The following is a 17,206-nucleotide window of genomic DNA, read 5'->3' as shown; positions in this document are numbered from 1 at the left end:
ACCTGACCGGGGATCAACCCTGTAACCTTCCTGTGCAGAACAGGACGGCGCTCCGGCCCAGGAGCCACCCACACAACCGTCTGGGTCTCCAGCCCCAGCCTGTACCAGTGCGGCCCTTCCGTAGCCCCTCCGGGCATGGGCTGGGTAGGGCTCTTCAAACCCCACTGGCAGCAGAAGCAACAACCCGCTGGGTCCCCTGTCTGCTGTCCCCAGCCTTGGAGGCAGTGGGGACAGAGGACCAGGCCACGTCACAGGCAGGACCCATGTCTCTGGCTTTGGGCAGACTCCCAGGAAACCAGCTGTGGGTCCCACGGGTTTCGGCTGCTTTTCAAAGTCAGGCTGGCGGCCACGCCTGCCCGGGGCCTCCAGGGTGGGAGCCGCATCCTCTCCGAACGGTCAGTCTCCTGTCGGTTCACTGCCGCCAAGGTCCACAGCGGCGGGATGGAGTGAGCCCGCCCCCTGAGGGGCGTGGCATCTCCCGACCACGCCCCCGCCCAGGGCCCTCCGCACAGCGCCGCCCAGCGGCGGCCACAGAAACGACGCTATGTAACAGCACAGCGCACCCACGAGGACGGCTCCTGTATAACCAGAACAGAAACGGGAACGGCAGCCGCTGGAGCCTTGGGCACTGCTGGCGGGAGTGCAACGAGGGGCAGCCGCTGTGGGGGCGGCGCGGAGGTTCTTCCGAAAAACAGAGCACCGCGGACCCGAAGGAACGGACACTGGGTCCGGAAGACGTGTCTGCACCCCCACAGGTTCACAGCCACGTCGTCCGCCGCAGCCAACGCTTCCAGCCCCTGACGCCGGGCCTCCCCCCACCACCCTGCGACCCGTACAGTGGGCGGTTCCTGGGTCTGGAGGGGTCCATGACAGACAGCTTGGGGGTCACTTCTGAAAGGGACCGACCCACGCCCGCACCCGAGCCGGCAGCTCCCTCCCCCCTCCGCAGAACAGATCGGTTTGGCTGAACGCACACCCCAGCTGGCTGCGAGCTCTCTGTCTCGAATAAGGATCATCCCTTAAATGCCAGCTCTCCGGAGCCGGCTCTCCACACGTTAAAAAAAACAAACGAGGGAGAGTTGTGAACTGCAACCCACCTGAGAGTTTATAAATACCTGCCGACGACAGCGCCAGGAGGGCCGCCGCCTGCCTGTTGATTTACTTCCCTGTGTGTGGGCGGCGCTTCTGGTTTCCGATGACCACATCAGCACCCCAGCACCCCGAGGCCACCCAGGGGTCTGCCGGCGTGGGGGATGGGGAGGGGGACCGCCAGGGGGGCCGGGGGAGGGCATGGACCCAGCGAAGAGTGGGCTGGGGCTGCGGGCCGGAGGAAACGGACCGAACACCCCACACGGTGGGTGGGGTACACGGTCACCCACGTCGGTCCCTGATACCATGGGGCCAGCCCTGAACCTCCTCTAGGGTCGTCACTCTTCACTCACTGGCCCCAACTTCTCGCTGTCCCTCTCCTTCCCAGGGACGCTGATCCGTGTGACCTTTTTGGGAATGTCGCGTTCAGCTGCAGCTGTCCACGGGGCAGCCCGAGGTCTGTCGCACCGGCTCTCCCGCCCCACCCAGACCCTGGGCCTCCTCACTGGACGCCTGCCCGCCCGGGACCCGCCAGGACAGCAGGTGGCAGGACCCTGGGCTCTGAACGAAATCCTTGGTCAGCAACACTCCGTCTGGGAGGGACATTAGAGGGTCACCAGCCAGCATGTGCCCCGAGGCTTTTGGAACCGAGAGGAGGAGGAGGAAGACACGGTCCCTTGAACGGAACCCGTGACGAAGAGCAAAAATCCCATGAAAGTCCAAAGTCGTGTGGCCACCAGGACAACGGACCCAAAGCCGCTCCCTGAGGTCTTGGCTCTGCTGAGGGGCCCTGCCCGGTGCACCGGCCCCTGAGTGAGACCCTCTCCCAGAGGAGCTGCAGACGGGGGCCAGGTCATCGTCAGTCCCTTGGTGTCTCCCAGGCTCACAACCTCCTTGGGGCCCAGGAGCAGGGTCAGCTTTGCGTGTCATGGGTGACGCTGGCCCAAGGCTCTGGAGGTCCAGTCGGGCCGGTGGACACCGTTCCGCATGGTGGCAGCACAGGACGCAGGAGAGGGACAGGAGACACGGGGAAGACCTGAGGACAGCCACGCAAGGGGCCCTGTGGACAGGCACCGGCCACACGGCGGAGGACCGGGGCCAGGAGCAGGGAGGGCTGGGGGCTGGTCCGGGAGAGACGCTCAGGGCCGGGCTGCGTGGGGGCAGGGGGGCAGCAAGGACAGAGGGAGGCAGGGACAGGACAGGCTCCGAAGGTGAAGGGCAGACACCCACGGAACCCGGGGGCAATCTCCTAGATCCTAAGTAAGGGGACGGGGCCCGGCCGCTCCTCTTCACTCCCCACGCCTGGCTGTGGGGTTTGCTGGAGACTCTCAGGACCCAGGCGTGTCCAGGTCACCTGCCACTGAGGGCCACACCCTGCCCTCGGGTCTCCGTGCTCCAGGCCTTTGGGTTTTGCTGACCCAGCTGCCTGGTCTCCTGGGCCCTACACAGCACCCAGCCTCGGGGTCCTTGCCCTGCCCCAGTCTGGGAAGGCGTCCGTAAGGTGTGGGTCCCCAGCCCTTGTGCCCATTACTCTGACTGGTTACTGTGTTCCCCTTGGGGTGGACAAAACAATGACCCCAAATGGTCTCTGACACTTATGAACAGGTGAACTTACACAGCACAAAAAGGGCCTCTGCAGACGAGAATTACAAATTCTCCCTCACCCCTGCCTTGGCGGGTGTAGCTCAGTGGATTAAGCACGGGCCTGCGAACCAAAGGGTCACTGGTTCGATTCCCAGTCAGGGCCCATGCCTGGGTTGCGCGCAGGGTCCCCAGTAGGGGGCGTGTGAGAGGCAACCACACATTGATGTTTCTCTCCCTCTTTCTCCTTCCCTTCCCCTCTCTCTAAAAATAAATAAATAAATAAATAAATAATCTTAAAAACATAAAGCCTTCCTCACCTCCACCTCAGATCATCTGGTGGCCCGCCCCCGGGGGCCATAGTGGGCCCTCAGTAAGCATCAGTTCTCTCCTCCATCTTTCTAGAAAGCTCCGGAGCATTTCGTGATAAACGAGATAGACATCCACCCGCACGCACGGCCCAGGCACAGAGCCAGACACAGGTGTGCGCACGCACACGCCTGCTCCCGGCTCAGCTCCGTCGGTGAGACAGGGTCACAGTGACTCAGACTGTGGACGGGAGTCTGGAGCCCGGCAGAGAAGCCCAGCCCAGCAGCGACCACAGGGCCGCACCGGCCAGGGGCAGGGCAGCCCCCGCGCCTGCAGTGACTGTGGGACCTCACTCACACGTGACACCTGAAAAGGACCAACTTGCAGGAACAGCGGGGGAAGGGGGCGGCTGGGGGCGGGGCCGGGGAAGTGGGCGGCGCTGGTCCATGTCCCCACTTCCAGGTCCCCGGTCAGTAAGTCCCAGGATCTGCGCACAAGTCGGTAGCGGCGGTGAGCAACGCTGCACCGCGCACTTGGAAGCTGCTGAGAGTGGGACTCGCGAGTTCTCACCACACACACACACACACACACACACACACACACACGGTAAGTGTGCAAGGGGTGCGGCCGGGCTTCGGCGACCTCGCCGTGCAGCCAGCCGTTCTGCAAAACGCACAAACGCACAGATCGCCCGTATTACGCCTGAACTCCCAATCCTGCCACGGCAGCTCCACCTCCGAGACGCCGGGAAGGAGACGCCCGCGTGGTCTCTCCCGCCCTCCCCACCCCCACCACCTCTCTCGGCCTCCCTGCGCACGCGCCGGTGAAATGCCCGTGTGAGGCCCCGGGCCGCGCAGCAGACGGCCCGGACCAGCCGCCTGGTGAGGACGGTCCTCGGCAGACTCGGACCTGGCCGGCCCCTGACCTCAGGCCGCCCGCCCCAGAACCGTGGTCAGCGAAGGTCTGCGGGTTAAGCCCTGGGTCTGCGGGGCCCCGTTTGGACACCCCGTCAATGAACGCAGGGGCCTTCCCCCTTCACCTCTGATGGAGGAACCATTCGAGGGCTTGCGTTCAAGGACAAGCATTTCCTGGGGACGGAAACACAGCTGATCTGCAAACATCCAATGTCCAGCGTGGTCGGCGCCCTGGACTCCCCACCTTCAGCACGCCCACCCCGCGTGAACACTGCCACCTAGTGGTCGTAGTGAGGAATTACAGGGAACTTGGGGCCATGGCCTCCGCCCAGCCCCACCTTTGCAGCGGTCAGCAGTGGCCCAGGACTGGACCACAAAGACCCGTGAGACGCTACTGCCTCTCCTCCAACAACTGTCCCGTGTATCTGGGGAAACTGAGGCAGAAACCATCCACCCTAAGACAATATGTAAAAGATACAGATTAAAGTACACGGGCACCACAAGGCTGCAGGCACGCCTCCTGCGGAGAAAGACCATGGGTTTTGAAGGATGCATAGGAGTTCACCGGGCAAAGGTGAGATCGTGAGAAGGGGGAGGGGTACCACGGACGGTTTTCGTTAAAAGGATGAGGTCAGTTCTGCTCTTCCGAACGCCGTACATCTGGATTGCAGCTGCCGCTCTGCCCAGCCCCGTCCACACCCCAACCACGGCCCACACTCAGCGGCTTCTCGGGGCTGCATCTCCTGTTTCTAAGTAGCACGATCCTGGGGCTCCGTCTTGATTTCATTCCGTTAAGTCTTAGTTCTTGACACGCTGCCTCCGGTTCCCTGACTCTCCTTCCTTGCGCACGACGGGCCGGTTCCCCATGCCCCCACCCGCCCCCGCCCGCGACCTCCGCACAGCCCGGCAGGGAGCGTGCGCTCGGACGGTGGCGCCTGCAGGGGGGCCCCTCGGGCACCAGCCCCGGCCTCGCCCACGTGCCCTGGCGGGAGGACAGTTTCAGGGGTGGCTGGACGCTGTTTGCTCAGGGGGACACACTGAGTAGTTGAAACTCGTTGAAGGGCCTCGCCACCGGAACTGCGGTGCAAGGGACGGGAGAACCCCGGGGGCTTCCAGGGCAGCGAGGGCCAATGCGGGAGGGTGGGGGGGCACCCATCACCTGAAATACAGGTCATGTGACCGAGGGACTGAACTTGAAGTTTCACTCAGTGATCATTTCACTTGGGGACCCGGTGAGTCCTGTGGCCTCCGGGCTGCAGAGCGCAGCCGCGGACACTGTGCTGGCTCCAGAGGCCCCGGTCGTGATCTCCACCGGTTTCCGTCGCATTCCTCACCCGCCAACAGCACCAGCTGCTCTCACGCGGGATCGTGACCGGGGTCGGCTGCAGGGACGGGTTCACTTCCGTTTCAGAGTTTTCTTCTGCCCTGTGGATTCTTCCCGTCTCACGCAGACTGAACCCTAAGGCCGTGCCTTATCACACGGCCCCTGGCCGCCCCCACCCTGCTCCCCCGGCCAGCTGCCCCCCTCACCGCTCCTCACACACACCAGGCGCACCCTGACCCCAGGCCCTTGGCACATGCCAGTCCCTTTCCCAGAATGCTTTCCCCCAGGCACCTGCACGGCCCACTCCCTGGTCTCCGCTCACATGTCGGAAGATCCTCCTGCCACAGCACCACCCCCCCCCCGATTCCGGTCCACTCTTCTCAGCCCACCGTATTTCCCTTCCCGTCGCCTACCAGCCCCGACACCTCAGACGTCTGTCTGTGTCCCTGCTCGTGATCAGTCTGACTGGCGTTCAGTCCACGAGAGCAGGGGCGCCGTGGTCACTGGCGTTTCCCCAGCGCCCGGGAGACAGGGAGGCTCTGGCTGGGACTCGGTAGGTGCTGGTGGGATGACGAGTTCCAGCAGCCGCTCCTGCCTCTCTCCCTCACCGCCCTCCCCTTCGCCTAGGGCTTCCATGGCTTCGGGATTCTTCCACGGGCTTCTGTGTCTCTTCATCTTCAGAATCAGGGTGTGTTTGCGCCCGTGGGCTGAGCCATTCGAGAAGTAAAGGACCCCGAGGTTCACTCCACACCAGGAAGCAAGACGGGACTGCCCCCTGCCTCCACCCGCGCCCCACACCCTGGGGCGCCAGCCTGCAAGTGAGGGGCCCGGACCCCAGTCTCGGCCACTGAGTGCTTCTGAAATCCTGGCGCCCATCTCCCTAAGTCCACGCCTCCTGTCAACTGGGATGAAAACGCCAACCTCATCTGGTTGTTATTCATTAAATAAACATACAGGAAGAGAGTTTGTGAGCTTTCATCTTCTGTGCAAGCGGATTCATCATCATTGTTCTCATCACCACCAAATCCAACATCATCACCACACCAACACCATCACCACCGTGATATCACCACTGTCAACATCATCACCACCACCACCACCATCACCACCACCACCAACATTGCCACCACCATCACCACCACCATCATCACCACCACCACCATCACCACCACCACCATCACCACCAACATTGCCACCACCATCACCATCATCATCACCACCAACATTGCCATCACCACCACCACCATCACCACCACCACCATCACCACCATCACCACCAACATCACCAACATCACCACCACCATCACCATCATCATCACCACCAACATTGCCATCACCACCACCATCAACACCACCAAATCCAACATCATCACCACACCAACACGGTCACCACCATGATATCACCACTGCCAACATCACCACCACCACCACCACCATCATCATCACCACCACCACCTTCATCACCATTACCACCACCACCTTCATCACCATTACCACCACCACCTTCATCACCATCACCACCACCTTCATCACCACCACCTTCATCACCACCATCATCACTATCACCACCATCATCACCATCACCACCACCTTCATCACCATCACCATCATCACCACCATCATCACCATCACCACCATCATCACCATCACCATCACCAGCATCATCATCACTGACACCATCACCACCATCATCACCACCTCCATCCGCATCGCTAAGAGCGCCCTCTCCAAACCCACACGGGGGAGCCCTAACTCCCGCTGTGACGGTGTCCGTCTGGGGAGGGACCTTCAGGAAGCTCATGAAGTTAAAAGCGGTCATGGGGTGGGGCCCTGAGGAGGTGAGACTGTGGTTCCTACGAGAGGAGGAGGAAGCTCTGCCCAGTCTCTCCCCCACCCCCTCCCCCCACGTGTGCGCGCAGAAGAAAGGCCTCGAGTGAGCGGCTGCCGACAAGCCGACCCCTGGACTAGCTCTGCCGGCACCGTGACCTGACTCCCGGCCTCCAGCCAGAGCTGCGAGAAACAGACGTCTGTGGTCGAACCCGCCCCACAGGGGGCACTTGGCAAGGGCCGTCTGGGCCCACCACCCTCGTTGTGACGGTGCACCCAAGTCGTGTGGCAACGCTCTCCTCCTTAAAAAACTCACCCCGTCTCACACCCGAGCCGGGGGAGCCAGGGGTGGGGGACCTGAGGGCGGGCCGTGTCCCAGGCTCCTCACTCCCGCCGATGCTGCCGGCTCAGCCTCGGCCTCACATCCATCCTGAGGCAAAAGCTCAGCCGGACAAACTCCGCCGGACACCCGGAGGTTTCTCAGAGGCCCACACTCGCCGTGGCTGCTGAGCAGCATGGCGTCGCCGGGCGAACGCGGCTGATCCCGGTCAAGGACGCGGCGAGCCGTCTTCCCCACAGACACAGCCGGGATTCCCTTGTCGTCGTCAGAGAGAGGAACCGTGAGCCAGAAACCAGAGCTGGGGTGTCTGCACCCGAGGCGGGAGACACCGCAGACTGGACGAAGCCCCTTCAGGTCACTCAGACCCGACAAGGCAGGAGGCCCGAGGAGGGACACCAGCCGGACACACAGCCGGACCCGTCCTTCCCGGGCCTCCCCAGAGAGCTCGCAGCCCGGCTTTCAACCCCGCTGGTCGCCACACTCTCCCTGTCGGCAGGGCGCTCGGTCTCCTTACTCAAGTGTGTTTTACGCGACTGCCTTCCAGAGCCAGCGGTGGCACGTGACTGACTGACCCTCACTAGAGAAGCGGGGACAGATGGCCCTGGGTGGCGGCGGGGGTGCGAGCCTGTTGCCAGAAGGCCCATAAAGAGGGGGGTCCCGGACCCCGTCCCCGTGGCGGGAGACAGGAATGGGGACTGACAGGGTGGCCTCCCACGTGACCTTTCCTGCTGACTGCCACATGCACTCACTCCCGGGGGCGCCACGTGGCGGTCACGAGCCACTGCCCAGAACTCGTGACAGCGAATTAGAAACAGCGCCCTCCTGTTAGCCCAGCTCGCTGCCCTCGGAGCAAAGGGCGCTGCGGCGGTCTCCAAGCAACCAAAGCAGCACCCCGACTTTCAGAAGAAAGGGCTCATCGAATACACTGTTTCACGGTCTTGAAGCTGGGACCGCCACCGGGCGCTCCGCCCCAAGGGGCCGGGGCCGTCCCACGTGAAGTCGGTGCCTGCCCGTGTTCGCCGGGACCCACACGCGTGTCTGCGACATGGAGCCCAGAGCTGAAGCTTCCATGTTCACCTGGTCAGCTGCATTGCCACGAGAGGGGCCCCACGCCGTTACACGGGGCAGTGCCCACTGACACACGCTGCGACACGGATGGCCTTGAAGACATCCCGCTGCGTGACGTTGGTGGCCAGACACGGGCGGCCGCGCAGGGCGTGTTTCCGGCCAGACACGGGCGGCCGCGCAGGGCGTGTTTCCGCCCGGACTGAACGTGCAGAACAGCCAGTCCGCAGAGACAGGAAGCGGGTTAGCAGCTGTCTGGGGGCGGGGCCCAGAGAGGGGGTGGGGCGCGGCCTGGAGGGGGCGGGACGCAGAGGGGCAGGGTGGGGGCCCAGAGGGGGCGGGGCCCGGAGGGGGCGGGGCGGGCCCAGAGGGGGCGGGGCGCGGAGGGGCGGGGCCCGGAGGGGGCGGGGCGCAGGGGGCGGGGCGGGACGCAGAGAGGCGGGGCGGGGGGGCGCGGATCTGGGGCTCGTGGGGAGCGACGCACGAGACTTAACCGCACAGCCCTGCAGCTACCACCGCGCCGTGAATGTGCTCATGGCCGCGGAAGTGGCCGCTCCCACGCGGTTGAAATGGTTCATTTATGTCACACACATTTCACCGCAAGTAAAATCCACCGGAACCCGGGCTGGGGCGCTCTGCTGCGGAGCGCCCGGGTTCGCCCTCGGCTCCGGGGGGTGGGGGGGGCAGCCCCAGCGGGGGGGGGGCCAGATGGACGACCAGCCACCTCCCACGAGACTGTCACAAATCAGCCCCCGAGGGAAGGCCGGGCAGCAGAGCCAGCACATCACAGCAAGTGCACGGGGGGGGGGGGGCGCGGGGGGCGAAGGCAGCCGGTCCGTGAGGCGCCCTGGAGGCATCCAAGTGTCCCCCACACGCACCGTGGGCTCTGACGGGAGGACGTCGGGTGACAGGCCAGACACATGTCAGCTGCCCCGGCACTGGGACACAGAGGCCCAGGGGCGCGGCCCCCAAACACAGACAACGTCCGCCGCCGCACGGGCCCACCTCGGGACTAACACGCGGTCGGGCGCGCGGAAGCCAGCAGCCGCCCCTCCTCCGCCACGCCCGGGCGGGCGGTCAGCGTCTCTGTGTCTCCCAGAGCCCTCCTCACCTGAAACGGAGTCTGGCTGTTGAAGTTCTTCAGCTCCTTGTCGCCGCCCCGGAACAGCAGCACCCGCGCACAGCTGTCCTGCACGGGACACAAGAAACCGCGGGTGAGAGGGCGGCAGAGCGTTGCCCGAGCCGGCGGGGCCGGGCGGGGGCGGGGGGTGGGCTCTCGCGCATGCGGACTCCAGGACGCGAGTGCAGACTTCAGAGGGAGGGCAAAGTTCACTCCCCTCCCCCCGCCAGGATCGGGCGACCCCCGCCCGCACCTGGCGTCAGGTGATAACGTTTAACTGCTGCAAACACTTTGGACAACGTGGCAGAGTCCATAACAACGTGAAACGTGCTCCGCGTGCCAAACCGTGGCGCTTCTTAAGTCCGCACCCCGCAGCCCGGCGCACGTGGGAGAACGCACCGCCAGCGAAAGGCCGTGCGCGAAACCCGAAAACAAAAACAGGAACAGACAACCGGGCCGCGGCCTCGGTGTTCGAGAATCGGGGAAACTGGGAGTGCCTTCTAGAACATTCCTCCCCAAGGCAGCAGTGGGACAAAACAGGTGGGTTGCTAACAACCCACGAGAAATGTTTCCAAGCACGTCTGGGCGGGAAACGCAGGTCTCAGAACGGTGACTCAGCTTCTCGGCCCCCGCAGTTTTCCTGCGGAGAAACACAGTGTGCACCACGTGGCCCGTGGGCGGGGCCTCCCTCCGCGGGAAGCAGGAGGGGTCAGGGGGCAATCAGAGCGACCTTCTCATTGGACCACGTTCTGCACTGAGTGCCTCCGTGTTCTTTAAAGGCTGATGGTACTCGTTTCGTGTGTGGTTTTACAGCGAGAAGAACTCTAGTCCTGTCCCTTTAACTGAGCACCTACTCTGTGCCCAGGGCGGCCAGCACAGAACGGCCGCCCCCCGCCCACCCCACTGAAACTCACCACCACGGGGAGGGCGGGACGAGACAGTGAGGAGACAGTCCGGGGCACGCGGAGGCAGAATCACGCGCTAAGAACACCTGGCCGCTTTTCAAAGAGCCTTTAAAAGACTGCGTGCCTGCTGGTGTCCCCGCGTCCAGGGTGGGGAGGCAGGGCAGCGGCACAGAGGACACCCCCCCCACCCTGGCCACCGCCTGCCTGTGGGAGTCACCGCCCCACCCCTGCACTGGGCCATCTGGGCTTTCCCGCCTTCGCCAACAGGGTGCGGGGCAGGGGCAGCGGGCACGGCACCCAGCCCCGCGCCTGGGAAGGAGCTGCTGCATGGAGAACCTACCACACCCGGGGGGGCTGCGGAGGATGGGAGGCCCGTGTCCCCTCCGCAGGCCAGAGGGGACCTGCCATCCTGAGGAAAGGCAGGGGGCAAGGCCAGCCCACACCGCAGGGGCCACAGGGCCCGGAAGAACGGCGGGGCTAGGACGAAAGCTGGACAGAGAGACAGACGGTGGACGAGAGGCTGCCTAGGGCCGGGAGGGCGGGGGGGCATGGGGTGACCCGTGGGTTCCTGTCTGGGGGGGGATGACGACGCAGCAAGGCCGACTGCGCTGAGGGTCGCGGGGCCATGGGGACGGACCGAACCGCTCGGTGCGTGTCAGCCGGGCTCACCACACGGCGTGCGAGGCCCCTGCTCAGGACGGTGTCCGAGATGAGAGAAGAAGGAGCGAGAGACAGCGGCGGAGCCACACCGAGGGTGCCCTTCCCTGGGACCCCAAACCAAGGGTGGGCAAGCAAGTTCGCAGCAGCCAGCAGAGGCCGCTCCGTCCCTGCACCCTGGGATAGGGGTCTGCGCCTGGAGAGGAGATGAAGGAGGGAACCCCTCCTAGAGGGAGCAGAGGGACATGGAGGCCCAGGGCCCCTGTCCTCTGAGCTGCGGCTCGGAGCCTGAGAGGGGTGGCTGCTTGCACGCCCCATGGCCACGGGCGGAGTGCTTCTGAGCTCCGCAGACCTAGGTCCACCTGCCTCTGTGTCCTCGGGCTGCCGGCCCGGGACTCAGCTGCACCAGGCGGTGGACTGAGGTCGCCGTCTGTGAAAAGTCACCCGTGCACCCAGGGTGCGCACGGCTTCAGGCCGGTCTGAGACCGGGGTGGCCGTGGGGGAAGAGGGGGTCTGGGACCACGACGTGGGGGCCCACCCGTCAGGAGGGCAGAGGAATGAGGACTGGTGGGACCCCAGCAGCAAGAAGGCATGAGGATCTCGCAGGCACCCAGGCTGGGTGCGAAAGAGCAGGCAGATGGCGCCCCCATCGCCCCAGTGCCCCGCAGCCGGGACAGGACCACAGCACCCCCCGGGGCTTGCGAGCAGGGCCGCCTGAGACCCCCACCTACACCGCCCGCATTGTTCCCGCGAGCTGCGTTCATGTGATGCTTTGAGGAACGAGAACAGTGAAGAGGACAAAACTGCTGGGCAAACACGGCTCTCCTCATCCGGGGATTTGGGGGACAATGAACCCGGGGGTTCGTGCGTTCGGTGTTTTAAGAGCCCTGGCGTTAGTCCAAGCATCAGTTCAAGCGGTGACAAGCGGGAAACCCTGCCTGAGGCCACACACCTGGGACCCAGGTGGAGACTGCAGCCTGGGGCCAGACCCCGCCCGCCCAGCTGGCTTTGAAAATAAAGTCTTAGGAGGACTCTGGCCCCCCGACTCTGCCCCAGCCCCCAGAGCCCGCCCCAGATCCCCCCTCTCCCCTCAGGTTACTCCTCCTTGGGACCTGTTTCTCACCACCCAACGTAAATTAACCGAGCTAATTAAAAAGCCCTCATCACGCTCAGTGCACAGACAGTGGCGAGAAGAGAGGGGAAAGGAGAGAAAGTGGAGAGGTGCAGGCGGGTGGGGGCGCAGGGCACGGGGGTGGGGGGGTCTCGGCAGGTCACCATGTGGGGGGACAGGCAAGAGAGAAGGGAGCGCCACCCACCTGGGGAGGCAAGCAGGGGGACTCAGGGGCCGTGGAGGCTGCCCCCGGGCCTCACCTTGAACTGAGTTTGCACCCAGGGAAGGGGGGGCCTCCGTGTGCCCGCCAGGCTCAGGGGGCAGTGGGCAACCTGGGGGGCCAGTGAGGGGTGGCGGGTGGGGGCCACCAGCCAATCAGAACCCAGAACACAAGAGCCCTGAGGGGGAGGGGAGGTGCCTGGGACCCTGACTCAAACCCTTGCAAATGCCCCCTCCTGCCCAGGAGCGCTTCGCTCAGACTCCACGCACACCCCACCCCAAAGGACACGCACTTCCTGCGAACGCGAGAATGGGTCCTCGCCAGGCGCCAGGCGCAGCCAGCCGTTCACACCCTCCCAGGGGGGACCCAGCCAGGACCCCAGAAAAACCATCACACACCTTAAAGGCTTTACTCTGAGTCAAAAAGAAGAGACAAGTGCTTCACATGGCTCAGTGACCATTACGCTTCGGGGGTGTGGGGATGTGTACAGGGGTGTGCATGGGTATATATGTTTGTGCACTGTGCACATGTGTATCCAGTGCATGGGCACATGCATGTCTGAGTTGTGTGCATGCATGTGCCCATGTGTTTGCACATGTGTGTACTCGTGCGTGTGTGTGTGTCTGGAGCTGTGTGCTCCCATGTGTCTGTGTGCACGTGTTTGCATATATGCACACATGTCAGTGCATGCAGGCATGTGCGTGTCTGTGCTCTCGTGTGTGCACGCCCATGTGTGCTCTGCAGCTCAGCAAACAGACCTGCCTGTCACTCTGATGCAGCCTCGGGCCCCCTGCCGGGGCCCACGGGGGCTACTTCCCAGAGCGGGAGGCTGCGCCCAGGAATGCTGAGCGATGAACCGAGGCTTCCAGAGGGGAGCGGGGTGACGGGGAGACACTGTGACCCGGGGGGGTGGTTCCCGATGGGGCTGAATGACTCTGAGGCAGCTGCTGCTGGCTGCCGAGTCCTTCCTACAGCCCTTGCTGAGGACACCAGAGGTAACTGTGCTCTTTTACAAAGGCCAGCTGAGCAGAGACACTGAGGTGACATGCCCTGTGATTCTGTGAGGACCAAACCCCGGGCAGGACATCAGTTCAGTGCCGGCGCCCCTCTGGGCGTGACTTCAGAGACACCTCCCTTAGCAAAAGCACCGCCCTCCCCACCTCCGCGCTCCCTCCCTCCGGGCACCAGCCCTGCGGGGCCGCCACCGCCATTTCCCTCTTACACACCAACACTCAGGCCAGAAAGCCTGTTCCTTCGTGCACGCGAGGAGTCAGTCTTGGGTGCGGGCCACACCAGGCGCCGTCCGAGCCCCAGGGGGCCCCCGCAGACAACAGAAGAGGGTCGGGCGTTGGAGAGAGTGGGGGAGGTGGTCAGGGAAGCCCTCTCGGAGGAGGTGCCCTCAGCAACCAGAAAAGAGCCCTGTGTCCGTCCAGGGAGGCTTCCCGGCTGAAGGTGGCACGTGCCAAGGCCCTGGGGCCAGGCTGCAGGAAGCTGAGGTGCAGGGCAGCAGCAGACACGCCGGCTGGGGGGCAAGGGCGGTCGGGGACATGTGAAGGGCTCTCCGTCAGGGGCACAGTCTGGCATGTGCAGTGGGAAGTGGCTTGGAGGGGACACAGTGCGGAAGGAAGGGGACTGCTGGGCACTGAATACAGCTGTCCAGGGACAATGCCGGGGCTGGGCAGGGACGGGCAGCCCCGTCCCCCCCGGGTGGAGGGGACAGAAGGGACGTGACAAGACCTGGGGTGAGGGGGATCGTGAGGAACAGGAGGGCGGCCCAGGGTGCGGGCCGGAGCGGCAGACAGCTGGTCGGTCTGCACCGTGGGGAAGGGCCGGGCTCCGATGTCACCGCCCCAGCTCAGGGGGAGTTCGCTCCACCCACGTTTTCTAGAAGGTGCCACGGGGCACAGGCCTGCCCGAGGTCACTGTCTGGACAACAGGAGCGTGGCCCAGAGACACCCAGTGATGACGCCGCTGGGGAGCGGGAGGGGACAGACGCCGGCTGCTGGTGAGCCCCAAACCACCAGTGCACGCACTGCAGCCCGGGTTTTAACGAACTCTCCAGCTTCCTTACTCCCACTGCACCCACTCGGTCTCTGCTTAAATGTCACCGACGCGAAGGCTCCGCCCTCCAAACTCCTCTAAGTCAGCGATCCATTTCCAGCTGAGCCGCCCTCTCAGACAAGCCTGTCAGGTAGATGGGAATCTAAGAAGAGCTAAGACGGACGACGTTAGAAACGACAGTCACTCGCAGAACCGCTGTCACCGGCGTGGGGCCGGCTCCCGGCCCCAGGACCGGCGCTCCGTCTGAGGAGCTGCACCCGCAGACCACGGCCTGCCCACGCCGGGGCCGACGACGACTTTGCCTGACCCGTGCCCGAGGAGGCCGTCCCCACCCCGATCGAGGGTTCCGGAGTGTGACCCACAGTCTCGGGGAGAAGACACAGGGGGCGAGGCTGGAAGCCCAGCCCCCCACTCACTGGCTGAGCCCCCCAGGACACACCCTGGCCTTCGGGCCCGAGTGACGTGGGACCGCCAACAATGGGCGCCCAAAGGCCCGGCAGGGGGTCCCGGGGGAAAGGCAGGGGGGACCCCTCCTGTCCAGTGAGATGTGTGCCTTTGATGTTCCAGAGACGGTCCCCGGTGGTGGCCCCGGGGAGGCAGCCACTGAGCTGGCCGGTGCTCCGTGGGCACAGAGACACGGACAGAACGCAGCCCGGCTCTGCTCGGGGCTGCAGGAAGGCAGGGCTGATGTTTTACCTTCCGGACGATCTGGCCCAGCCTGGGAACCTGTGGTGTTTAGGGCGCACTCCCTGCCTTCATTATCCGGGGCGGGGGTGGGACCAAACTCCAGGCCCCCCCCCGCCCCCCGAGGGCTCCGGGAAAGCCAGCCGGGGGCTGTGGGGGTGGTGGCAGACCAGGCACTGCGTGCTGCTCACACGCGGAGCCCCGATGGGCCGACTGCACGGGAGAAGAGGAGAAACACCCTGGTCGGGGGGCGTGCAGAGGAGGCCGCCCCCACCCACCCGCAGACCTGGATGCTTTTCGATTTGACAAGGAGAGAGGCCTGATCACGCACAGCAGCAGCAGCAGCAGCAGCAGCAGCACCATCGTCACCACCGCCACCACCACCGTTACAGCCACCGTTCACCGAGCGGCTGCTGCGTGCCGGGCACACCCGTGCTTGTCTTCTGTTTTCAGCTTCAGGGTGAGTTCGGTGTCAACACGCCCACATCAGAGAGGACGGAGTTCAGGGCCCAAGAGAAGCGCCCCTGGGCCCCGCCCTGGGCCCACCTACCGCTCAGCATCACTCCCCTCCCCAGCGGGCTCTGGGTGGTGCCCCTTTGCACTTCAAGTCGGGTGGTCTCTCCCGCCGGCACCAGGCCTGAGGTGGCCGCGTGCATCCCCCGTGCGTGGGGAAGAGGGAATGGGGCCTCCGTGCAGTGGTGACGCGGGTAGGACAGGGCCCGGCTTGGGCACGGGGGCAGGTCCCACCGGGCAGAGGCTGGGGACCTCCCTCCGTCTAGGACAGCCGTCACGGGCGCCTCTCCAAGTCACACCATGATGCCCCGGGCTGCCTTCTCGCACTGCATCAGTGAGACACCCCAACGGTCAGGGCGGGGGGCCCCCCCGAGGACAGAGAATGGCAACCACACCAACATCCCAGGGACGGCACGAGGGACCGTGAGGCTGGATCTCAGAACACTCGCTGAGTTCCCAACTGGCCGGGGTATCTGGGGCCCACAGAGCCACCACACCCTGAGCCTGTGACTCTCCACGGTGGCCCCTGGGAGGCTAGGCAAGGCAGGGGTCCAACACGGGCGAGGCCGCCCAAGGCATCCCTGCCTGTGCTGCAGAGAAGGGTAACATAGGCAGGCTGCCCCAGGGCCCCAGGGCCCCCGGAGAGGGGACAGTGCACGTGCACCTGCAGAGGGTCCCTGGCGTGTTGACAGGAAGCGGCTCAGCCCCGGGGCTGCGAGGGGGCCCGAAGCTCAGCCCAGGCTGAGCGAACTGTGGCCCACAGGCTCCAGCGGCCGGCAGCCCGTGTGCAGATCAAGTGTTGTGGGCGCACAGCCTCACGCTCCCCCAGTGACGTCCGCGGCCGTGTTCACCCCAAACGGCAGAGCCGAGTGCCCCTCTCCAGCAGGAGTCTGCTGACCCCTCTTCTCGCCGGGCCAGGGGTTGTCCCGAGAGCCTGGCCAGTGCGGGGTCCCTGTGGAGCCATCAGCCGAGTGACCGCCGTCCAGCCCAGCCCCATCGATAACACAGTATACGGACCGCCACCCCGGCGTCACCTCGAATCACCACCTGCGCGTTCGAAGGCCACCTTGCCCATGTCATTTCAAGTGGCAGAAAACATGTCTGTTCTGGGTGTTTTTCCTTCACGACAAAATAGGCTTGAAACCCACTGGGGAGAGGGAAGGAACGTCCCCCTTCTCCCCTTCTCCCCTTCTCCGAGGCAGCGCAGTTAAGCAGCGCACGTGGGCCCAGACGTCTCGCCCGCCACCGCCGAGCTCTGTGACGTGTGTTTTACTGCAGCTGGGTACCTCCCCTCCGCCAAAGCTCTCCGGTGCACGTGCCGAGTCTGCACGAGCGGCCGCCCGGCTGCCTGCCTGCCACGCCCACGGGCTCGGCTCCACAAGCAGGAAGCCAGCAGCCGGGCCAGCGCCACCCCAGCCCCACCGGGCCGAGCCGCACTCGAGGCCGGCAGAGTGTGGGGACCACGAGCAGCGGTGGCTCATGGCCG

General features: G+C 64.8%; 1 protein-coding gene across 1 annotated transcript in view; it reads right to left on the bottom strand.

Moving 5' to 3' along the window:
- The window catches only part of SHANK2 (SH3 and multiple ankyrin repeat domains 2), a 297,330-nt gene that overhangs the window by 227,956 nt on the left and 52,168 nt on the right, over positions 1 to 17,206 (bottom strand). The window contains exon 9 of the mRNA XM_045854859.1: positions 9,561 to 9,638. Coding sequence (XP_045710815.1) covers positions 9,561 to 9,638 — 78 coding nt within the window. The remainder of the gene's footprint in view (positions 1 to 9,560; positions 9,639 to 17,206) is intronic.

Source organism: Phyllostomus hastatus, unplaced genomic scaffold, assembly GCF_019186645.2.
Source record: "Phyllostomus hastatus isolate PE091 unplaced genomic scaffold, TTU_PhHast_1.1 phas_scaffold_11, whole genome shotgun sequence".
Taxonomy (NCBI): domain Eukaryota; kingdom Metazoa; phylum Chordata; class Mammalia; order Chiroptera; family Phyllostomidae; genus Phyllostomus; species Phyllostomus hastatus.
Note: the sequence above shows the minus strand (reverse complement) of the source record. Positions and strands in the feature narration are given on the sequence as shown.